General features: G+C 44.8%; 1 protein-coding gene across 1 annotated transcript in view; it reads right to left on the reverse strand.

Moving 5' to 3' along the window:
• LOC136157207 (basic proline-rich protein-like) overlaps positions 1-25,262 on the reverse strand; it is an 84,974-nt gene that overhangs the window by 23,711 nt on the left and 36,001 nt on the right. The window contains exons 4-5 of the mRNA XM_065919199.1: positions 8,517-8,617; positions 7,832-7,983 (exon numbers count right to left, since the gene is read on the reverse strand). Of these exons, the coding sequence (XP_065775271.1) occupies positions 7,832-7,983; positions 8,517-8,617 (253 nt within the window). The remainder of the gene's footprint in view (positions 1-7,831; positions 7,984-8,516; positions 8,618-25,262) is intronic.

Raw genomic sequence — 25,262 nt, forward strand, 5'->3', positions numbered from 1 at the left:
AGGATCTTTGGAAGCAAATATTTATTTTCAAGGTGGAAATCATTTTTATTTATCAAATGAGATAATTGAATATGCCATTATGCAAAAAGGGAAAGGTTGCTTTTAGGATAAAAAGGGACACACATGTTTTTATTTCACCTCATTTCATTTATTTAGTCAAAACCAGCAGCCCGTTGCTGAGAGATCCCTGTGTGTGGGCATCTTAAATAGAGGTTCATAAAGAGTGTTTTCTCTCTTCGTTTTCCATCAGTTGGAACATAGTATTTACCAATTTCATGTGGTTCACATCATTTGGGCATCATTAAAGTCGAGGTATTTCTTGTTGTTGTTTATTTGCTGAGTCCTGTCTGACTCTTTGTGACCCCATGGACTGTATCCTGCCAGGCTCCTCTGTCCATGGGATTTCCCAGGCAAGAACACTGAAGTGACTTGCCATTTCCTCCTCCAGCGGGTATTTCTGACCCAGGGATTGAGCCCACATCTCCTGCATTGGCAGGCAGAATTCTTTACCACTGAGTCACCAGGGAAGCCCCCCAACCCAATAAATGGCAAGATCCTGTCAACAAAGCTCTGCTCTACTGAAGGCAGGCAGAAAAGGGGACGACAGAGGATGATATGGTTGGCTGGCATCACTGACTCAATGGTCGTGGGTTTGGGTGGACTCTGGGTGGTGGTGGAGGACAGGGAGGCCTCGTGTGCTGCAGTCCATGGGGTTGCCAGAGCCGGACACGCCTGAGAGGCTGGACACAGCTCCTTCTGGTGTTTCCCCCTCAGCTTTTCTCCACCTTCTCTTTCTGTCATTGGTCTCCTTTCCCATTGATCTAACTCCACCTGAAATTCCCAAGTTTAACATGAACGCTGATATGTAGTCAGTGAGATTATATTGGAAGGGAAGAAGTGGCAGGGCAGTGCTGTTAGGATTTATTGCAGCCACAGTGGGCAAGAGTTTTTGAATCTGCACAAAGCTGTTAAGAGATTTAGAAAGAGGGTTTCAACTGCTCAGAGAAAAGGAGTGATTGTGGGGAAAAATAGTTTCCTGTCTTCACCCACCTTAAAGAGTGGACTCTACCCTAAGTTGTAAAGTGCTGTATATATGTCAAGACCAGTTACCTCTCAACAACAGTGATATCACTTATTGGCTCTCAGCTGTTGCTTTAATACAATACACAAAATAACATATATGTAAAGTATATTTGAATTCCGAAGCATGATAATGAAACAGACAACTGGACCTTACCACCCACCTTAAGAAGTCAAGTATCACCTTTATCATCAGAGTCCTTGGGTGTCCGTCTTGGGGCTTCCGTGGTGGCCCAGATGGTAAAGAATTTGCCTGCAATGTAACAAACCCGGGTTTGATCCTTGGGTCGGGAAGATCCCCTGGAGGGAATGGCTGATCACTTCAATATTCTTGTCTGGAAAATTCCACCTGTAGAGGAGCCTGGTCGGCTACAGTCCATGGGGTCGCAAAGAATCAAACATGACTGAGCAGCTAACACTTCACTTTCATTTTTTTTATGTCTCTCTTTGATCTCATCTCCTCTGCTTAGTTTACTTGCTTTTCTGAATTTTTTGCTTTTTATTCCCTTGATTTAGAGAAAAAGTAGCTCTCGAATGTCAGGTTGCTGAGGGCAAGGGACCCCAGTTGACATCTCTGTCTGTGGAAGTCAAAGCTGCCTTGCTGGAATGTAAGCCGCATCCCACCTAGAACATGAGATGTTATTCGTCTGATTCTCTCTGATCTCTAGCTAGTTGCCTGGCCCCCAGAGTATCTGACGCACGTCCACATGTGGGATACTGAGATTTGTGATGAGGACTGTGACTGATCGCCTCTACGGAACACATGCTCTGGGCCAGGCTCTGCTTATGTTTTTCTCTTTTTCTACAATATCCTTTAAAGCAGTTTGTATTAATACTGCTTTACATATGAACAAACCAAAGGGTCATTTAATAAAGCTACACTCGGCTAGTTAATGGCTGGACCAGACTGGAAGCCAGCTCTTCCAGGTGACCAAACTTGCCCTCTTTTCATGGTGCTAACTCGAATTGATCCACTTCTCGGCGTCTCTTATAGGATCAGGCGTGTGTGTGTGTGCTGAGTCATGTCTGACTCTTTGTGACGCCATGGACTGTAGCCTGCCAGACTCCTCTGTCCATGGCATTTCCCAAGCAAGAATACTGGAGTGGGTTGCCATTTCCTACTAAAGTGATCTTACCGACCCAGGGATTGAACCCGTGTCTCTTGAGCCTCCTGCATAGGCAGGCCATGGGCAGGCCACCTGAGAAGCCCAGGATCAGGTCTAGGGCATGTTATATAACAGAGATCTAGAGAGTTCCAAGTGGTCTGATGATCAACACAAGTGTGGCATGATTCCCAGCACTGCCTTCCTGGTGAGTTCAAGGTTTTCTGTTGTTGTCTTTGCCCTTCCTTACATCATATCTTTGATTGGTAACTACTAAAAAAAATGATTTACAGGAAAAGTTGCCTCAGGAACTACAACTGGTTATTTATCTGCAGCCTTTGTGGCATAAACATTGGAGGTACAATGGGACTTGTGCTAAGAAATGATTTATCTCCACATGCTATTGATTCTCTCATGAGTCAGGAATGGTGCAACTGAGCAGAGTAATGTGTGATTTATGAAGAGGTATCAACAAAGAATAGAAATCGGATGTCTCCATAGCTGGGTCCATTTGATTTCCTCTCTTGCTGCATTGAACCCAGATACATTTCACAATTCAATCAGTTACCTACTGTCGGGACTGTGTCCCAGCCAGCTGTTTAGAAAGGCGATCTTATAATTGATAAGATCCTTTAAATTGTGCTTGTCAACCAAAAAGTGTCTTTACAAACACTTTGAGGTTTTATATCTCTTCTTTCACAATGAATTGCGAGGTCAGTGTCTTCTCAGCTTGAGCCTTTTTAGTCGGAAGTTCTGGCTGCTGGACTTGTCACATCCCCAGATATTTTAATATCTTGTTTCATCTCCTTGAATCTTTGCTGATTTGATGTATATGTGTAATTAGTAATTATTAATATATAACACATAACAGTGTATCATGTTAGTGATATGATATGAGTTCCTGAGCCAAAACCAGCCAACAAAGCTCTGTGTTTTCTTAACTCTCAGAAGCGTGCAGAGCTATATGTGCTAGCTGTTTTAAGTTGCTGAGCTTGGGGGTACTTTGTTACACAGTGATAGATACTTTACTAGCCATTGCAAACCCTGCTTTGGCCGTTGACATTCCTAGCTTCTCTGCTCTCTTTTTTCTTTTCTTGCCATCTCTTTCTCTCTCTCCCTTTCTTTCTTTCTTGTTCTAAATCCCTTGGCATCATTTATTCATTGCTTGTGTTTATTGTCTATCTCTCTCCTTCTAAAATATAAGTTTCACAAAGATGGAGGTTTGGATTTGTGTTAAGTATTATAGCTTAAGTGCCTAATAAAGAGGGACTCAGTGAATGTCTATTGAAAGAGTAAATAAATACAACAGACATGCAATTGTCTTGTTTAATTATGGTTTAGAGAAAAGTCTCATTTTCAGGTTTTTGGCTTTGTTTCATTTAGTTTTGGTCCCAACTCAGATCTGCCCTAGACTTGGAACATTTTAGAAATTTAGGTTCAGAGAGCTAAGAGATAAAGATTCCTGCTATTCGAGGGAATTTTTTAAAATGTCATTAAAAATCTGATTCTTTTTCCTAGGTGGTTATAAATTTTGGTAAATTTGCCTGCTGGGGAAAGAGGGATGAAACAAATGGCCTTCTGTTTAAATGACTTTCACTTGAGTTTTATTTCATTTGTGCATAGCTTCAGTATGAAGTTGGTTTAGGATTCTTTTGATAATAAGCAATGCTGAAGAAATGGAAGCAATCACAGTGGGCTGTATGTGTGTGGGGGGGTTGGGGGAGGAACCAAGGTTTCGTATTTCTCTTTCTTCCTTATTGATTCCAGCTTTTCATTTTCTCTGCATCTTCTCTCCAATGAGACTCTGAATTCTGTTTCTCCCTCTTAGACACACTGAGTGTGCTCCAGTTGTCTGTCCACCCTGACGTGTGTACTTTCAATTCCGAGGATTTAGTTCAGTTCAGTCCATCAGCCATGTCCTACTCTTTGCAACCCCATGGACTGCAGCACACCAGGCCTCCCTGTCCATCACCAACTCCCAGAGTTTATTCAAACTCAAGTCCATTGAGTTGGTGATGCCATCCAACCATCTCATCCTCTGTCGTCCTCTTCTCTTCCTGCCTTCAATCCTTCCCAGCATCAGGGTCTTTTCAAATGAATCAGCTCTTCACATCAAGTGGCCAAAGTACTGGAGTTTCAGCTTCAGCATCAGTCCTTCCAATGAATATTCAGGACTGATTTCCTTTAGGATGGACTAGTTGGCTCTCCTAGCAATCCAAGGGACTCTCAAAAAGACTCTCCACCACAGTTCAAAAGCATCAATTCTTCAGTGCTCAGCTTTTCTTCACAGTCCAACTCTCAAATCCATACATGACCACTGGAAAAACCATAGTCTTGACTAGACAGACCTTTGTTGACAAAATAATGTCTCTTCTTTTAATATGCTGTCTAGGTTGGTCATAACTTTTCTTCCAAGGAGTGTCTTTTAATTTCATGGCTGCAATCACCATCTGCAGTGACTTTGGAGCCCAGAAAAATAAAGTCAGCCACGGTTTCCACTGTTTTTCCATCTATTTGCCATGAAGTGATGGGACCAGATGCCATGATCTTAGTTTTCTGAATGTTGAGCTTTAAGCCAACTTTTTCACTCTCCTCTTTCACTTTCATCAAGAGGCTCTTTAGTTCTTCTTCACTTTCTGCCATAAGGGTGGTGTCATCTGCATATCTGAGGTGATTGATATTTCTCCTGGCAATCTTGATTCCAGCTTGTGCTTCCTCCAGCCCAGCGTTTCTCATGATGTAGTCTGCATATAAATTAAATAAGCATGGTGACTATATATAACCTTGACGTACTCCTTTTCCTATTTGGAACCAGTCTGTGGTTCCATGTCCAGTTCCAACTGTTGCTTCCTGACCTGCATACAGATTTCTCAAGAGGCAGGTCAGGTGGTCTGGTATTCCCATCTCTTTCAGAATTTTCCACAGTTTATTGTGATCCACACAGTCAAAGGCTTTGGCATAGTCAATAAAGCAGAAATAGGTGTTTTTCTGGAATTCTCGTGCTTTTTCAATGATCCAATAGATGTTGGCAATTTGATCTCTGGTTCCTGTGCCTTTCCTAAATTCATCTTGAACATCTGGAAGTTCATGGTTCACATATTGTTGAAGCCTGGTTTGGAGAATTTTGAGCATTAGTTTACTAGCGTGTGAGATGAATGCAATTCTGTGGTAGTTTGAGCATTCTTTGGCATTTCCTTTCTTTGGGATTGGAATGATAACCTGACCTTTCCAGTCCTGTGGCCACTGCTGAGTTTTCCAAATTTGCTGGCATATTGAGTGCAGCACTTTCATAGCACCATCTTTCAGGATTTGAAATAGCTCAGCTGGAATTCCATCACCTCCACTAGCTTTGTTCATAGTGATGCTTTCTAAGGCCCACTTGACTTCACATTCCAGGATGTCTGGTTCTAGGTGAGTGATCACACCATTGTGATTATCTGGGTCATGAAGATCTTTCTTGTACAGTTCTTCTGTGTATTCTTGCCACCTCTTCTTAATATCTTCTGCTTCTGTTAGGTCCCTACAATTTCTGTCCTTTATCAGACCCATCTTTGCATGAAATTTTCCCTTGGTATCTCTAATTTTCTTGAAGAGATCTCTAGTGTTTCCCATTCTGTTGTTTTCCTCTATTTCTTTGCACTGATCCCTGGGGAAGGCTTTCTTATCTCTCATTGCTATTCTTTGGAACTCTGCATTTAAATGGGAATATCTTTCCTTTTCTCCTTTGCTTTTCGCGTCCCTTCTTTACACAGCTATTTGTAAGGCATCCTCAGACAGCCATTTTGCCTTTTGCATTTCTTTTTCTTAGGAATGGTCTTGCTCCCTGTCTCCTGTACAATGTCACGAACCTCCATCCATGGTTCATCAGGCACTCTATCAGATCTAGTCCCTTAAATCTATTTCTCACTTCCACTGTGTAATAGTTAGGGATTTGATCTAGGTTTAATTCCTAGGATTAAACATGCAATTAAGACTTAAGTAAAATAAACTACAAGAAAATGTGCAGCTCAATGAGACTGTGACACTGGTGAAAGATTGAAAAGTCAACACCTCGCTGGTCAGAAATGGGGCTTTCCTCGCTCAGTGTTGAGTCTGGAAAACACTGTTCCAAGCTGCTAACCAGAATCAGGTGAAGCCTCAGTGCACTGATAGCACCTGCTTTCAGGCTTATAATGGATTTGCTGGGGCTAATTTTCAGAGCGATCTGTAGGCTTTCAGGGTCCACAGGGAGCGGCACAAATGATGTTATTCTAGCTTATCAGTGTATCACGGCATCTCTCCTTTCTTTCTTTCTTTTTTTATTAGCTTTTTACTTTGTATCGGGATATAGCCAGTTAACAATAAAACAACATTTACAAACAAAGTTGGGATAGTTTAAGGTGGGCAGTGAAGGAACTCAGCCACACATACACATGTATCCATTCTCCCCCAAACTCCCCTCCAGTTCCCTCCCTGCCTAGCGCTTGCCTTGTAAATCTTCCATTCACAGGCGAAATCTCTGTGATCCACTCGGCTGCCTTGAGTTGCAGCAACATTATTGTGAAAAATACGTTCATTTTCCACATGGAGAGGACTTAAGGGTTGCTGCATTCATTTTTTACCGCAGTCTGAGTACTTAATCATATGGACGTTGTTCAGCAAGAAAAGGATCTCTTCCTCTCTTCCCCATCAGCAACATTCTTGCAGTCTAAAGAAATATAAATATTGGAGCCTATTAATGAAAATGACATCCAACACTGATATATTAGAGCTCAAAAAATGTGATTAAGTATGCAGTTAATTAACTCTTTTTGCTAGAATCATCTTAAATGTGTTCTCATATTTTAGAGCTGTTTTAACTGCCGGGAAAAGGTTAGTAGACTGGTCTGAGATAGTTGGAAGTCAGACACCATTAGTTTAATTAAATTCCATTAACATAACAAAACAGAGTTTGCATCTTCAGTTTTAAAAAGGATCCTAACGGGGAGAATCGCGGTGGTTGCAATAGCAGCTAGCAGGATGGAAGCGCCTCTTTCTAATCCACAGCCTTCCTCACTTGTCCAATGCGTTTGTGGCCACTGTCATCACTTGTTCGGCGACAAATGTTTATTAAGCAGGTGCTGGGTTTAGGCACTGATCCTGGTGTCGGGGTAGAACCGTGGGTGAAGTAGTCAAGGCCCTCCTTACGTGACACTTCCATGCCGGTGTGGGGGGTGGGATATAAAACGGAAAAGTGGGACTTCCCTGGTAAGAGTCCACGTTGCCATGCAGGGCATGTGGGTTTGACCCCTGGTTGGGGAACAAAGGTCCCACACGCTGGGGAACAGCGAAGCCAGCGCCCTGGAATTCCTGAGCCCACCGGACACAACAAAACATCCTGCATGATGCAGCACAGCGAGATAAATAACTGATAAATACTAAAATAAGGTGAGATTGATAAGCAAGATAATTGTGGGTGGTGATAAATGTTGCGAAGGTGCCCGGGAGGTACGTGAATAAGCAATCATTTTACTAAACCATCATGATTAAACCATCCTCTTTAGACTGGAAGGCTGCATACCCACTCTCTGAGGAGGTGGTTTGTACACCAAGACCCCAGAGACGCAGGAGTGGAGGACTTGGCAGGCGAAGGAAGGAAGGCGTGGGGAGGAGGACAGGAACCTGCTGACGGGCGGGCTCCGAGGGGAGTGGGGGCTGGATGACAAGGCGTCTGGGCGTGAAGACCGGGCGGCAGGCTTGGATTTTGTTCCCAGGGCAGTGGAGGCCATCACAGCAGAGGGCTGTGGTCTGGTTTAGACGGTTGATCTTGTCTTTGGTGCTGCTGTTTGGGGGAGGGACACAGAGGCTCAGGGGTCAAGTGGTTGGAACCTTTAGGAAGCTGATGAGAGCTAAGTCACTTTAGTCGTGTCTGACTCTTTGGAAACCATGGACTGTAGCCCGCCAGGCTCCTCTGTGCATGGGATTCTCCAGGCAGGCATACTGGAGAGGCTGCCATGCCCTCCTCCAGGGGATCGTCCCGACCCAGGGATGGAACCCATGTCTCTTAGGTCTCCCACGTGGGCAGGCAGATTCTCTACCACTTGCGCCCCCAGGAAGCCCCGGAAGCTAACGCCTCGTCACCGTGGCCGGGGTGCTCTTGCAAGGTGATGTGCTCAAGGATGGGGCCCTGAGTGCAGAGGCAGCTGCCTGGAGGCTGAGCGTGACCTTCACCCTGGATAAAGCTCGTGGTGGCCTGAGGCCGCCACACTGTGTGACCCCTACCCTTTTCCCCAGCTTGATTTCCTGCGACTTATCGCTGCAGTGGATGAAGGTCATTCAGACTCCTTGGTGACCTCACGCATTTGGACTTCTCACCTCTGCTCAGGGTGTGGGTTCTGCGGAAACGTTCCACATTCTCCGTGATCTGCGTCCTTCCCCTGCAGGATGCAGTTGGGCACTGCTACCTCCAGGTGGCGCTAGTGGGGAAGACCCCGCCTGTCAATGCAGGGGACAGAAGAGATGCAGGTTCCATCCCTGGGTGGGGAAGATCCCCTGCAGGGGGCCATGGCAACCCACTCCAGTACGCTTGCCTGGAGAATCCCGTGGACAGAGGAGCCTGGCGGGCTACAGTGCGTGGAGTCGCAAAGAGTCGGACAAGACTGAGTGACTTAGCACACGGCGCACCTCCGAAAAGGGTTTCCCGCGTGCCTCAGGGGTAAAGAATCCGCCTGCCAATGCGGGAGACACGGGTTCAGCCGCTGGGTCAGGAAGATCCCCTGGAGAAGGAGATGGCAACCCACTCCAGTATTTTTGCCTGGGAAATCCCATGGACAGAGGAGCCTGGTGAGCTTCAGTCCCTAGGGACACAGAGTCCGGCATGGCTTAGCCCCTGAACAACAGCAGTAACCTCCAAAAAACCCGAGGGCCAGGCCAACCTCAAACCTCACATCTGCATCTGGATCAACCCGACTATAGACAGCCTGCAACAAGAGTCCCGGCATCCTCCTTACAACCACACATTTCTGCGGCTCACTCAGTATGATGTGCAAAATCAGCTGTTTGGCTCGGAGTTAGGAATGCCTAAGTTAGGCGTTGTAAGTGATTCAGGTATCCACTCGGATTCGCGAATGAATGAGCTCATGCTTCTCGTGTGTTGTCTGGTAACGCTGGTTGTTTCTGTGATTCCTGTGTTTGCACAGAGAAGCCTGTGTTCCTTTGGTTCAGGATGATCTGGGTCGGTGTCTCTGCTCTGCAGCTGGCAGCTGTCTGTTGCCAGGCAGGTCAGTGTCTCTGAGAAGGGCCAATGCCCCTCCGCTTCCCCAACCGCACACTTCCAGATGGTTACGAGTAAATGAAGTGGTGTACGTGAAGTCACTGGCCCTGTTCCTGACTGAGCATTTGTCACAGTAACAACAACTAAGATAATTAGTGTACGGGATGTAGGGGCCAGCAATATTCCAGGCACCTGTTAAAAGACATTCATTTATTAATTTTTTTTGCTGCGCTGAGTCTTCATTTGTTCGCATGCATTTCTCTAGTGGTGGCAGCCGGGGGCCACTCCCTAGCTGGGGCGCCGGCTTCTCAGGGCAGTGCCTTCTCTTGTTGCGGAGCACAGGTTCTTTGTGCGTGGCCTTCAGTAGTCATGGCTCGGGGGCTTAGTTGCCCCATGGCTCATGGGATCTTCCTGGACCAGGGATGGAACCGGGGTCCCTTGCATTGCAAGGTGCATTTTTAATCACTGGACCACCAGGGAAGCCCTAGGCAACGTTTTAATTGCTTTATATGGAGGAACTCATTTAATTTTCACAATTACCCAAGAGGTCCACTTTATTGCTATTTATCTCCAATTTGCTTCCCAGGTGGCCTGCGGATACAGGAGACACAGGCTGGATCCCTGAGTTGGGAAGATCCCCTGGAGAAGGAAATGAATCACTCCAGTATTCTTGCCTGGGAAATCCCTTGGACAGAGGAGCCTGGTGGGCTACAGTCCACAGGGTCACAGAAATGAGCGCGCACACGTCTCCATTTTGCAGATGAAGAACCTGAGGCACAGAGGAGTGAATATTTGACTGCAGAGAGCTAAGAAGGGGCCCTAAGTAACTGTAAACTGTAAGTCCTGGTAACTAACAGCCCATGTGATTAGCTTGTTATGCTACCCTGCCTTTTACCAGAGCTAGAGAGACCCAGTGGGGACATCATGTATGGGAGAGCTTGTTTCTTTGCTACGGTTTTTCATTAAGGAGGAAGAGCTGTTATATGTGCTCAGGATATAGCCAGTCTAGTTATCATTCTCCACATTCTTTTCCTTCTCTTCTTCCTCCTCCTCATGAAATCCTTGAGGCTCTACTTTCTAAAGCTCTTATTTTCCGACGTGACTTCCATGGTCACCTTACACAAGCAAAGAGGTCAGCAACAAGTGTTGAAAAAGAGGGTATAGATGTATTTAAGACATAGCACACAGACTTCCTGGTGGCTCAGTGGTCAAGAATCCCCCTGCTCCAACCCCCAGGAGCTTCGGGTTGGATCTCCGGGTGGGGAAGATCCCCTGAAGAAGGAAAGGGCAAACCATTCCAATATTCTTACCTGGGAAATCCCATAAACAGAGGACTCTGGTGAGCTACAGTCCATGGGGTTGCCAAAGAGTTGGACCCAACTTAGGAGCTAAAGAACAACAAGATACAGTGCCGGGCCTGTAATGGGAAAGGTGCTCAAAGAACGTGTCCTGAGTGAATGAGCGAAATCAGACTTCTCTGCCTCTGTGTGCTCTTGACCTTCCTTAGGGTTGTTTTACCTTTGACCTTGGTACCATCATCTAAATAATCAAAAAGCTGGGCCTTGCATTGAACTCACCACTATACCCCCAACCTCTAACACACGCACAGAGAGACATATTACGTGTCTTCCAATTTTTCATGTACTAAACCCAAGCATTCCAAACACCAGCGTGTGTCTTGGAAAGTAACAGGCTTCTGTGGTCGTTGATTTTCATGATGATACCAAGGTAGCTTTAATTCCCTCTCAGGCTGAATATATCTACGAAGAAGAATTAATTTGTGTTGCTATGAAGTTCTGAAGTCCTGCCTAAAATATATCACCTCTAGCAGATGGTTCTGCTGTTTCTCTGTAAAGAGAAATGGAACGCCACTGATGCACAGATGTATTTAATGGGAAATAATGGGGCTGAGCTTCCCAACAGCTTGGGTGTCTCTTTGGGTTGTGAATGACAGAAAGCTATGACAATTGAGCTTGAGCAAAATGAGGACTGTGTTATAAGGACTCTGGGGTGTTTCTCCCACCATCGCAGGTCAGGATGTGGCTCTGCCTCTGGCGGATCTGGAATCAGACTCGTCCTTAGTAGCTGGCTAGTCGCTAAGCCGTGTCTGACTCTGCGACCCCATGGACTGTAGCCCACCAGGCTCCTCTGCCCACAGGATCCTCCAGGCAGACACTGGAGTGGGTTGCCGTGCCCTCCTCCAGGGGGTCTTCCAGACCCAGGGAGGGAACCTGCCTCCTCTGCATTGGCAGGCGTGTTCTCACCGCCGAGCCACTAGGGGAACCCCTGCACCCTAGACACGGGGTTTCCTCCTGTCCTGCTTCTCTCTGTGCATCCGGTTTACCAACTTGACTCTCTTGGCCTCCCCTTTACCGGCATCCTCGGCCTTTTCCCCTGGTTGAAGGTGCTTCTCTGGGCTTTAGAGCTTCCAGTCTAGCCCTTGTGTGTGACTTCTCTCTCTTAGCTGTAGTTCTCAGTTTCCCCAGGCGGCCCCTCCCGGTGCAGTCTGGACCAGGAGCCCACCCCTGCACCAATGGACAGAAAATGGGCTAGTATAGACGGCTGTTCCTATTACAGCCATACAGATGGTTTGAAGAAATAGCTTCAGAAAGAGCAAACGGGCGGCTTGCTGACGGAAGCCAGAGCTGAAGAATGACACCAGGCAGATTAGACAGTGAAGCGTTTACTAAAATCTACCAGGAATATCTAATTGCTATTGCCATCCACATAATTGCCTCTGGCAAAAAAGGACTGTGGTTTTTCTCTATAAAGAGGGATAAAGTGGAGTTGTGCTAGGTACATTTCATGGGAAATGTCAAGGCTGAGATTTCAGATGGCTAGAACATGGAAAACCACCCCTTAGCTTTCAGAGAGTCTTTGTTTCACACGTAGGGAACCATCTGGTATTGAGTTTCCAGGACATAATGCACAAAAGCAAGCAGAGGGCTGATTGTTATTTTTTAAAATTTAATTGGAGAGAATGGCCTTACAGTGTTGTGTTGGTTGGTTTCACAGCAATCTGAATCAGCTGTGGGATGTTGCTGAGTAGCTAAGTCACGTCCAACTCTTTCTGGACCCCGTGGACTGTATCCTGCCAGGCTCCTCTGCCCACAGGATTCTCCAGGCAAGGACACTGGAGTGGGTTGCCGTGCCCTCCTCCAGGGGGTCTTCCGGACCCAGGGATGGAACCTGCATCTCCTGCGTTGTAGGCGGCTTCTTCACCGCTGAACCGCCAGGAACTCGGCTGTGTGAGTGCATGGAGCGCCTCCCTCTCACCCTTCCCAGCGCACCCCCGAGGCCGTCACGGAGCGCGGGGCTGGCCCCTGACCTATGGAGCAGCTCCCCACTGCTGGGCGCTCTACACGGCGCGGTGTCCATAAGCCAGCACCACCCCTCCTCCCTGCCTGGCCACAAGACCGTTCTGGACATCTGTCTCCTTCCCTGCCCTGAGGGCGGGTTCATCTGTACCATTTTTCTAGATTCCATGTATATATGCATTAATATGCAGTGTTTGTGTTTCTCTCTCTGACTTCACAAGCCCTAGGTCTACTTCCCTGCAAACTCCTTGTTATTTAAACCGATGATAGGTGGAGAGGAGGAATGGAAAGTTGGACATTTATCTGTCACCCAAAGCTTAGATGGATTCTTTCTTATCTAAGAAACTGTTGGTTGGGTATTTTCTTCTGGGCAGAAGCACCAAAACTAAAACAAGTGAACTGTTAAATAAGAAGGTGCAGATATTTTAAAAGGTGAAAAATATTGAGAAAGTACAGCTAGTGAAGCAAAAAATACATATGTGGAACACAAAATGCAAATATTGTTAAGATTAATAATGCAGAATTTGTCAGTTTTCTATGAGTAACTTCCAAAGAAAATCATCAATAGTTTAGTAGATGTGCCTTTTCCCCCCTCTTATTATGACCAGCTTACCTGGTGGCTCAGATGGTGAAGAGTCTGCCTGCAATGTGGGAGACCCGGGTTTGATCCCTGGGTTGGGAAGATCCCCTGGAGAAGGGAATGGTTACTCACTCCAGTATTCTTGCCTGGAGAATCCCACAGAGGAGCCTGGTGGGCTAGCCCTTGGGGTTGCAAAGAGTCAGATGTGACTGAGCGACTAACATTTTATCTTTAACTTTTAAATTTTTTATAATAATTGTAACATACTACTCTAGTTTCCTTTCTCATTTAACAGCATGTGTTTGTACAAACCGTGGCTCTCACTGGGCTTTTCAGTGGCTGTGTGATATTCTAGAGTACAGAGGGCAGGTCACTACATCCTTCAGGGGATGCCAGCTGGCCTTGGCTGTTAGAACTGTTAACAAGAGTGTCCAAAATTTGTATTTCTTGGAATATTTTTAAAATATCCCCCAAACAATACAAAAATGTATGTATCCTATAACATTTATTATATAACTTTGTGTTTATTATAACAACAAATAAGGAAACTATGATTCTTTTGGTTCTTGATCACATCTTTTAATTATGTGTTAGTATTTTCCTGAGTGCTCCCCAGGGGGCTCAGTGGTAAAGAATCCGCCTGCCATTGCAGGAGCCGCAGGAGATAGGAGTTGAATCCATGGTCAGGAAGTGGCAACTCACTCCAGTGTTCGTGCTTAGAAAGAAGCGCCTGGCAGGCTACAGTCCATGGGGTTGCAGAGTCAGACACGACTGAGCGACCACACACAAGAGTATATACAAGATTTTCCTGAGTACAATAGCATACCTACAATTACTAACTTTAAGCCTACTTTTTAATAAATGGTAATAATTTAAATTTATAATTTTTCCTAGAATAGCATTAAATAGCAAACAGAAGAAAAAAAAACTGTAGCAAATTGTGAAGGGGATCATGGAAGGGAAAACGTCTTAGTGCTTTTAATGGCACTGTTTCCCTGGCACTTTGGATGAAAGGCCCCCATCCTCATTTTGCACCGGGTCCTATGTGTTAGGTAGCTTTTGACCTCTCTGCTTCTCCTGAGGTGGGTTCCAAACCTTTCCTGATTGGAGCACCCTTCTGTCTGTAGTCCTTGGGGGACTCCAGCTGATTGTCAGTAATTTTAAAGCTTAAACCTACTTTTTAACTTTCTTTTTAAGCCAGCATTCTGCTCTTGCAGTTGGTATGTCTCGTGTCCCTTTCATAACTAAATGTTTTCACCGGGAAGGTGATATGGAATGCTGATCCATCCATACATCACTGTTTTTATGCACTCCATGATTATTAATGGGTTCAGGGACTGGAGGTTTTTAATGAATAGGACATAAAGACAGATATAGAAAAAGGTATTAGCTTCACTCCCCAGAGTGATATAGTTTAATTACATGTAGGATAACTACCTGTGGAAGAACTTACAATCACTCTCACACAAAATGAATTATTTTGTTTGAACAGACTGAATATTGTTTTATCATTTACTTCAGAGGGAAAAAAATTGACTGAATTTGCTGGGGAAATGGTAATGTCATGTCCGTTATTCAAATATGTTAGCACCTGTCGCATTTATTCAGTAGAGATTTACTGGGTGCTTACTTTGTACCAGGCGAAGGTGCTGGGGTTACAGCAGCTGAGAGAACAGACAAAATCTCCTAAAAGAAATGAAATCTTAGTGCTGTCAGAACGTAATGAGATTTCTCTGTGGATAGCCCCAGCTGAAACCTGGACATGACTCAGCGACTTACTTTTTTATATATAATTTTATTTATTTATTTTTAATTGATTGATGCCTGCTTTACCATGCTGGTGTGATTTCTGCCACACGTCGACATGAATCGGCCGCAGTATCCTGTGTCCCCGCCCTCTTGGAGCCCGCCCCAGCTCCCAGCCCATGCCAGGCCTGCAGGCCCTCACGGAGCCCCGGGGCGACTTCCCCGAGTCACAGAGCAGACTCCCCCGGCTGTCTGTTTACCCCGCTGGTGTGCGCCTCCCTGCTCCTATCTCCCGCTCACCCCTCCTCCCCCGCCCTTGTCCACACGTCTGTTCCCCATGTCTGTGCCTCCGTGGCTGCCCTGCAGGCAGTTGCATCAGTCCCATCTTTCTAGGTCCCATGTATGTGCGTTAAAATACGATGTTTGTTTTTCTCTTTCTGACTTACTTCACTCTGTATAATAGGCTCCAGTTCATCCGCCTCATCAGAGCTGACTCGAACGCGTTCCTTTTTACGGCTGAGGGGTACCCCGTTGTGTGTGTGTACCCCAGCTTCCTTACCCATCCGTCTGCCGACGGACCCTAGGTTGCTTCCATGTCTTAGCCACGGTGAGTAGCGGGGCACCGAGCCTTGGGGCACGCGTGTCTCTTTCGGTTTTGGTTTCCTCGGGGTATGTGCCTGGGAGTGGGATTGCTGGGTCGTGTGGTGGTTTTATTCCTGGTTTCTTTCGGAATCTCCAAACTGTCTTCCACAGTGGCTGCATCGGTGCACCTCCCACCAGCAGCGGAAGAAGCTCCCTTCTCTCCACACCCTCTCCAGCGCTGGTTGTGTGTGAGCTTCTTGACGATGGCCATTCTGACCGCTGTGAGGTGGCAGCTCATTGTGGCTCTGACTTGCGTGTCTCTGATGAGGGGTGTCGAGCATCTCCTCATGTGTTTATTAGCCATCCATACAGCTTCTTTGGAAAAATGTCTGTTTAGGTCTTTTGCCCTCTTTTTGATTGGGTTGTTTGTTTCTCTGATATTGAGTTGTATGGGCTGCTTATATATTTTGGAAACAAATCCTTTGTCAGTTGTTTCATTTACTATTACTTTCTCCCATGCTGAGGGTTGTCGTTTCCCCTTGCTTATAGTTGCCTTTGCTGTGCAGAGATATTAAGTTTAATCAGACCCCACTTGTTTGCTTTTGTTTTATCTGTTATTCTAGGAGGTGGGTCACAGAGGACCTCGCTGTGGTTGGTGTCACACAGTCTACGGCCTATGTCTTCTGTTGACTTACATTTTTATTGGAATGAGCATTTCTCTCATTTATAAGAAATTGAGAAGAACCTGATGCAAAGTCAAAATTCACAGCTATGAGTTGAGTGATCAACCAGAAATTTGGAAACATTTCTTTCTTGATAGACTAAGCATTTCAAACTTCAGGTATGAGAACCCTTAGTGGGATTATATTGACATTTCCTTAAAATCTACTTTTTATCAATTATTATTATTTTAAAAATATTTGTCTTTATTTGGCTGTGTCAGGCCTTAGTTGCAGCTGGCAGATCTTTGCTGCAATGAGTGGACTCTTCCTCTCCTGTGGATCAGTCAGGGCTGGCCTCAGCTGAAACGGTTCTTCTCTGTTCCTTGTGGTGTTGGTTTGGCTCCTTAGAGCACGTGCGTTTAGTTTGCAGGTAAGCTGGGGTGGCTGGTGCCGAGATGGCCTCACTCACGTCCTGGCAGGTGGCTGGGGCTCCCCACCCTCCTGCACGTTGCCTCGCCAGCAGCCATCTAGCACTTGCTCACTTGTTGTATATCAACCGTTTTCTGTTGTTTGAAAGTGAGTCACGAGGCCGGGCATATACAAGGCAGTGGAGAATATGCTCCATGTCTGAATGAGAGGAGCCGCAGAGAAAGTACTGCTGTTTCATCCCACACCTGGACACCTATCCCCAGAAAGCCATAATTTGAAAGGATACATGGACCCGATGTGCACTGCAGGACTATTTACAATATGCAAAACATGGAGACAACCTGAATGCCTATCGACAGAGGAGTCGATAATGAAGATGTGGTGTATACATACCATGGAATATAGTTTTTCTGCTTGTTTAGTTGCTAAGTTGTGTCTGACTCCTTTGCGACCTCTGGAACTAGAGCCCGCCAGGCTCCTCTGTCCATAGGACTTCCCAGGCAAGAATACTGGAGTGGGTTGCTGTTTTCTTCTCCATGGGATCTTCCCAACCCAGGGATCGAACCCGCGTCTCCTGCATTGGCAAGGATTCTTTACCACTGAGCCACCTGGGAAACCCACGATGGAATATTACTTAGCCATAGAAGGAATGAAGTAGTGCCATTTGCAGAGACGTGGATGGACCTTGGGACAGTCACATAGAGTGAAGTAAGTCAGAAAGAAAAAACAAATACCGTATAGTATCACTTTTATGTGGAATCGAGAAAAATGGTGGAGATGAACTTACTTGCAAAGCAGAAATAGTGTCACAGGCATAGAGAACAAGCTTATGGGACCACAGAGGGATGCGAATGGGGAATTGTTACTGAGATGTATACACGACTAGGTATACGACAGACAGTTATAACACAGGGGATTCTACGCAGTGCGCTGCTGTGACCTACGCGGGATGGGAGTCTGAGAAAGAGTGGACGTATGTGTGCATGTGGCTGATTCACTTTGCCGTACAGCAAGGGACTAACCAACATTGTAAAGCAATTATCCTCCAGTAAATTACTTTTTAATATTAAAGTAAAAGAAAGCGTGGCTGTTTTTAATCAACTATAGTCTATTTTATTCTGTTAGCTAATGACATTTTGGTGGGAGCTGCGTATAAAATAGAAGGTAAATTTTATGATGTTTTGATCACACTTTGGTTTTGTTATATTTATCTGAAAGCCAAGTTAGAGTCCTCTTAGACATCACCGTCATGAAACAGGGAATAAATTCTCCATCCTCTTTATAGCCAGCTAAGCACAGCTTATCATTTCTAATAAACTGCATCCTCTGTCTTCCCTGATGAGTTCTGCTAGTCTGCTCTTGTCAGAAAGACACACGCAGCAGCTCACCAGGTGGCCAGGTTAATGTTTAATTGTCATGTTTATTCCACTGAAAAATAGATTTGCCTGATGAGCTGAGAAAAGTGAAGGTGACGTGAAAATGGTGGGTTGAGTTCTCATGGAGCACGGTTTACTGTCTTGGAAGATACACAACTGTCATGTTGATAAGGGCTTGGGATACGGATACTCTTACATACCCCGGCAGTGGGACTATAAGTTGACAACTCTATTTTGGAGAGCACTTTGGAGATTTCTGTGACATCTAGCCATGTATCATATTTTAACAATCTTTCCAATTTTCTCTGAGTGGGCATATTGAGGAGTCATTTTCCAAAATGTGTGCCAAAGCATGCTCACTCCAGAAAAAGGTCATAATTGGTTCCAACAGATGACCAGTCTTATCTGGGAGATACTTGATCCCGTGGTTGTTCTTTGAAATTTGCGCAAGCTGTTCGCATTTTCAAGGCTCCGGGGAGCTGAGCGGTAGAGAATCTGTGTAACTGCATCACTGAGCACATGGAGCTTCCCCAACTTAAGAACAGGGTTTTCCCTTCACTCTTGAGAGTCCCTGGGACGGCAAGGAGATCTAACCAGTCCATCCTAAAGGAAATCATCCCGGAATATTCATTGGAAGGACTGTTGCTGAAGCTGAAACTCTAATACTTGGCCACCTGATATGAAGAACTGACTCGGAAAAGACTCTGATGCTGGGAAAGACTGAAGGCAGGAGGAGAAGGGGGCAGGGAAGATGAGATGGTTGGATGGCATCATCAACTCAATGGACATGAGTTGAAGCAAACTCTGGGAAACAGTGAAGGACAGAGGAGCCTGGTGCGCTGTAGTCCATGAGGTCGCAGAGAGGCGGGCATGACCTAGCAACTGAACAGCAGCAACCTTCTCGTTCACACCTGCCGATACACACCCATACTTCTTACACAACTTCCTACACCAGCCGCTCAAGCACCCATCTAGGAACCTGCTAGAGAAAGAATATATGCATCAAAAGGACGACTAAATTAGGAGATCTCTGTTAGCCTCTGATTGTGTTTCCTTAGCCTGAGCTAGAATTGTGAAACATTTTCTCCTTCACTTGTATTTTTTCATGAACTAAGTTTTGTCCTCTGATTTAGTGACTCAATTGTTATAGCTTGTAAATTCCAGGACAGCATAAACTGGCATTTGGGTTGGTGAACATGTCTCACTTTCAATGTCAATATTGAAGTTGATTCATTACAGTTGGACCACGCAAGTATCACCTAACATCCTGGAAGGAGGGGCAATGGTTAGCAGGCTCCATCGAGCTGTGTGACATCTATTTGTGGCTAAGTAGATAATGAGGGTTGTAAATGGACAGCATTTGAGCTAGGTAATTTGTCACCTAGTTAGGCATTTTAAAATACTCATTACAGAATCTAACAGCTGTGTCCAGCCATGGGATCCTTAATGGGAAACATCACTCAGCAATGTCTGGGAAGGTTGAGAGCCTCCTGGATCTTTCTGTTCCAGTCTTGGGAGATCGATGCTCTGAAAACACCTGACTCCTCTGCATTCTGTTTGTTTTTGTGTGTGGAAAGTAATTTGTTGCTGTTCAGTTGCTATGTCGTGTCCGACTCTCTGCAACCCCATGGGTTACAGCACGCCAGGCTCCTCTGTTCTCCACTGTCTCCGGGAGTTTGCGCCAATTCATGTCCATTAGTCGGTGACGCTATCTAACCATTTCATCCTCTGCCACCCCCTTCTCCTTTTGCCTTCAATATTTCCCAGCATCCGAGTGTTTTCCAATGAGTTGACTCTTGGAATCACGCAGCCAAATTATTGGAACTTCAGCATCAGTCCTTCCAATGACCATTCAGGGTTGATTTCGTTTAGGATTGACTGGTTTGATCTTACAGTCCAAGGAACTCTCAAGAGTCTTCTCCAGTACCACGGTTCAAAAACAACAATTCTTTGGCACTCAGCCTTCATTACGGCCCAACTCTTACATCTGTACGTAACTACTGGAAGAACCACAGCTCTGACAATGCGGACCTTTGTTGGCAAAGTGATGTCTTTCTTTTACCTTCACGGAAAGAAAGCTGTTCTCTGTGAATTCAGGGAAAGGGAGGTGATGCTTCTTATAGATCAGATTGCCTGTATCTTTAAATGTGCCAAGGGAACAAAGGCGTTCCAAGGGATGCTGTTGCAATCTGGCCCTTTAACTCTGAAGACCTCTTGCCAAAACCATAACACAAGTGAATGTCCACTGGGGTAACATCAAACTCTGACCTTCAGTGGTACACTGGATCAAGTTCTTCAGACTCTAACGAGACATAAAAAGTAAATAGAGTTGACAGGCCTAAGTTTAATTAGGAGTTTTGTGATGAGCAGAATGTGTCACCCAGAATAATCAGTTAAAAATTTCCCATGAGTTAATATTTGGGTCAGAAGTACTTGTGCAATTGTCTAGTTGTTCAGTCACTAAGTTTTGTCTGACTCTCTGCAACCCCATGGGCTGCAGCGTGCCAGCCTTCCTTGTCCTCCACTATCCCCTGGAGTTTGCTCAGGTTTCTATCCATTGTCTATCATGCATAGACAGAAATTGTCTATTATGCATGTTTTTCTCTATCATCACAATTACTGTTTTCTTATACCCTATCCCAGGGCCAAGAGCAGAGATCTTATAACCTAAGTGAGTAAGTGAAAATGTTAGTCACTAAGTCTTGTCTGAGTCTTTGCAACCCCGTGGACTGTAGCCCACCAGGCTTCTCTGTCCATGGAATTCTGCAGGCAAGAATAATGGAGTGGGTTGCCATTCCCTTCTCCAGAGGATCTTCTCGACCCAGGGATCAAACCCAGGTCTCCTGCATTGCAAGCAGATTCTCTACCGTTTGAGCTGCCTAGCCTGGGGCACATAAAATTCAAAGAATAAATGGTTGTAGATCCTTTTTCGGCCCCTTTCCAATCTACTATTTTTTACTTCAATGCCAAAAGGAAATGGAAATAAATATGGATATATATACAGTATCGGTATAGGTGTAATATATGTATATGAATGTATACATGCGTACAAGCAAATCTTTCTTTTTCCTCCAAAGACACCCAGGAAGAGTGAAGATTATAACACGGTGGTGTTAAGGGCAATGTGTATTATCCCTGCTTTTGTTCTGGGTATTGAAACCAATCTTGCTGTTATAAATGCATCACTACGACTGCTTTGATTTAGCCCGGCAGGTATGATTCCTACTCAGAGCCAAATGCTTCCGAGTCAGGATCCCGTGAGCTCACCAGATTCCTTCATCACTTCCTATCAGACTCATTGGCCCTCCTTACACTGTTCTGCTTTGCCATAATATCTTAAATACAGTAACCAAATACTATATTTACTTAAATATAGTAAATTCTGCTATTGTTTATCCCCCCCAGACTGAAGTCAGAAAGTCATGGACTAGTCATTCATCATGGGCTTTGGCTCAGTGACTTGAAACTGAAAGCGTAAGAGAAGCAAGAGTGCTGACTGTGCAGAGGTGGCCAGATGCCCAGGGGTGGAGTGAAACTGACTGAGGACGAGAGAAGTCAAACCTCAGCTTCTAGAACTTCCGCAGAGATAACTTGCTTTTTAAAAGTAGCTTCTTTTCCACTGAGACTTCTATTTTGGAAATGTATTATGGATGCTTTTTCGTCTGTTGATCTGCTAAATCTTCATTTAACAATCATAAAACAATGTTTAATGACAACAAGACTGTTGCTTTCTCTGTTATTTTAGTTCATAAGGATTCTGTAAATGTGTTCTAATGCTAGTAATTTGGTGTTTGAAAGTGGGGTTGTTAAACTAATGAATAAGTAACAAACCTGAATTTGCCAGCAAACATTATTTTTAGACAGAAAAAGCCTTCTTGAGAATGAAGCCAATCCTAGCAAAGCAGAACCTGCAGATTGATAATACTTGTTCACATAATTTAAGCCTCTGAATACAGCCATACCTGAAGCTGACTATTTCTCACCACATGAGCCAATATATTCCAGTTTTTTCTTAAGCAATTTTGAACCAAACTTCTGTTACTTGCTATCAAGAGTTCTTATTAATGTATTTCCCCAACACATAACCTGCTTTCGTCATTTTTCACACTGAAGTTATCTAATTCAGTCTAAAAAGTGAAATTTCCAGGGGAAAAAAGATGTTGCTATGTCTCCTTCCATTATTTAAAAAATCCATCTGGAGTTTACTTTAAATAATACTTTCACTAATAATTAAAATAACACTGTGTACTTTCAGCATTATGTAATGCAAGCAGAATCAAGATTATTACTTAATACAGTTGGTGAATTTGTCCATTTACTTACTATTTTAGCTATTTCCCTCCCTACCTGTTTTCCTAAGACACGGTCATATTACAGCAAAGATTTAAGATATAAGGGTGAAGAAAATTAGCAAAACCTAAAAGCCTGCAGTAAGACGAGCCAGAAGAAATGCAAAAAAAGCCCTAGAACATACTAATCTATATTCTTATTCAACTATTATTATTGATCTGTACCCTTACAAAAATTTGTAGCTGAAGTACAAATTGGGCTCTGAGCTTCCAGCAGGTAATGAGAAAACTGAAACAATACTGATCTTCATTTAAAAATTATCCAGTGTGTTCAGGAATTCAATCTTTTTCTAGTAGAGAATGCAAAAAATTTTACCTAAATGCTGTGTTTCTCATAAAGATGAGAAGGTGGCATCATAAATCCAGTTCAGCACACACAGGAATTTAAGGGAGATGTTCCGTATTCTCTTAATGGAACGTGATAGGGTCCCACAGCCCCGCTTCTGCTGACTTCTTGAAAGTACCTTGAAGAACAGGTGGACAAACTGGGATTCAAGCATGTCTTTGCTGAATATTCTTGGCACCTTTTTAATATATAAGTTTGTAACAGGCTGTAATCCACACTTCCTTTGTGACCCCATGGACAGTAACCCACAAGGCTCCTCTGTCCACGGGATTTCCCAGGCAAGAATACTGGCGTGGGGTACCATTTCCTCCTCCAGGGGATCTACCCGACCCAGAGATCTAACCCGGGTCTCCACTGCAGGCAGATTCTTTACTCTCTGAGCCACCTTTATACAAAATGGCACCTTTTAATAAATAAGTTGGTAACAGGCTGTAATCCACACTTCCTCAAAGCCTTGACTATACTTAAACTCTATGGGTAACTTGTCTTCCCAAGTTATAGCAGACCCTGTAGTTGTAAAACCCATTAAAAAGTTCTCATGGGGATTTTAATGTCCTTGGAGGCTAGACCAACATCTGCTGCGTACTTAGGTGCTTCCAAAGTCATCTCTTAAAAGGTTAAAACTTGAAGATAATCCAAGCTCAGCAGGCTTATTTACACGTTGCTGATGTTATTTGGAGAGGCCACGAGCAAAGAGACGTGAGGTCAGGTGACAGCACAGCGGAGATGTGAAATAGTTATCGAAATGTACTAAGCACGTTTTATGCATCCTTTTTATTCTTCTCTGAAAGCTGAGGAAAGGAAGCTCAGTTCAGTTCAGTTGCTCAGTCATGTCTGACTCTTTGTGATCTTATGAACCACAGCACGCCAGGCCTCCCTGTCCATCACCAACTCCCGGAGTTCACTCAAACGCATGTCCATCGAGTCAGTGATGCCATCCAGCCATCTCATCTTCTGTCGTCCCCTTCTCCTCCTGCCCCCAACCCTTCCCAGCATCAGGGTCTTTTCCAATGAGTCAACTCTTCACATAAGGTGGCCAAAGTACTGGAGTTTCAGCTTCAGCATCAGTCCTTCCAATGAACACCCAGGACTGATCTCCTTTAGGATGGACTGGTTGGATCTCCTTGCAGTCCAAGGGACTCTCAAGAGTCTTCTCCAACACCACAGTTCAAAAACATCAATTCTTCGGCGCTCAGCTTTCTTTATAGTCCAATTCTCACATCCATACATGACCACTGGAAAAACCATAGCCTTGACCAGATGGACCTTTGTTGGCAAAGTAATGTCTCTGCTTTTTAATATGCTGTCTAGGTTGGTCATAGTTTTCCTTCCAAGGAGTAAGTGTCTTTTAATTTCATGGCTGCAGTCACCATCTGCAGTGATTTTGGAGCCCCCAAAAATGAAGTCTGACACTGTTTCCACTGTCTCCCCAGTTGTTTGTAAACAACTTCCTATAGGACCCTCCTCACTGTGCTCCATGCTGCCCATCACATCCCTGGATATTACTCATAACTGGAAGTTTCTACTCTTTGACCAACGTCTCCCCATTGTCCCAGTGCCCCACCCCCTGACAACCATTATTCTACTCTATGTGTTGGGTTTTTTTTAAGATTCCACATAGAAGTGGTATCACACAGTAGTTTTCTTTCTCTGCCTCACTTATTTCACTCGGCATAAAGTTCTCAAGTTCCACCCATGTTGTTGCAAATGGAAGAATTTCCTCTTTCTCATGGCTGAATAATATTCATATCTATATATCTATATCTATCTTACCTATCTCTCTATATATACATTCACTCTTGAGAGTTCCTTGGACAGCAAGGAAATCAGACCAATCAATCCTAAAGGAAATTAACCCTGAATATTCATTGGAAGAACTGATGCTGAAGTTCGATACTTTGGCCACCTGATATGAACAGCCGACTCATTGGAAAAGACCCTGATGCTGGGAAGATTGAGGGCAGGGGGAGAAGGGGACCGCAGAGGATGAGATGGCTGGATGGCATCCCCGACTCAATGGACATGAACTTGTGCAATCTCTGGGAGACAGTGAAGCACAGCGCGGGGATTGCAGAGTTGGACACAGCTTAGCAAATGAACAACAGTGGCAACGTATCAGCCATTACCTGCTAATGGGTACTTAGTGGTTTCCGTGTCTCGGTTGTGATTAATGCTGCAGTGAACAAGGGAGTGCAGGGACCCCTCTGAGACACTGACTGTATGTCCTGTGGGTTTAGTCATTGGTGTCCATGGGGATTGGTTCCAAAACCCTCAAGGATACCAACATCTGAAGATGCTTAAGATCCTTACAGTCAGCCCTCCGTATGCCCGGGTTCTTGGTGCAGAGGGAGGTTGTATACCTACGTCTAGACTGTTTTCCACAGCGGCTGCACAAGCTGACATCCCCCCAAGAGTGCGCAGAGGTCCTCTTCTCTCCACACGCTCACCCGCACTTGTTATC

Source organism: Muntiacus reevesi, chromosome 2, assembly GCF_963930625.1.
Source record: "Muntiacus reevesi chromosome 2, mMunRee1.1, whole genome shotgun sequence".
Lineage (NCBI taxonomy): Eukaryota > Metazoa > Chordata > Mammalia > Artiodactyla > Cervidae > Muntiacus > Muntiacus reevesi.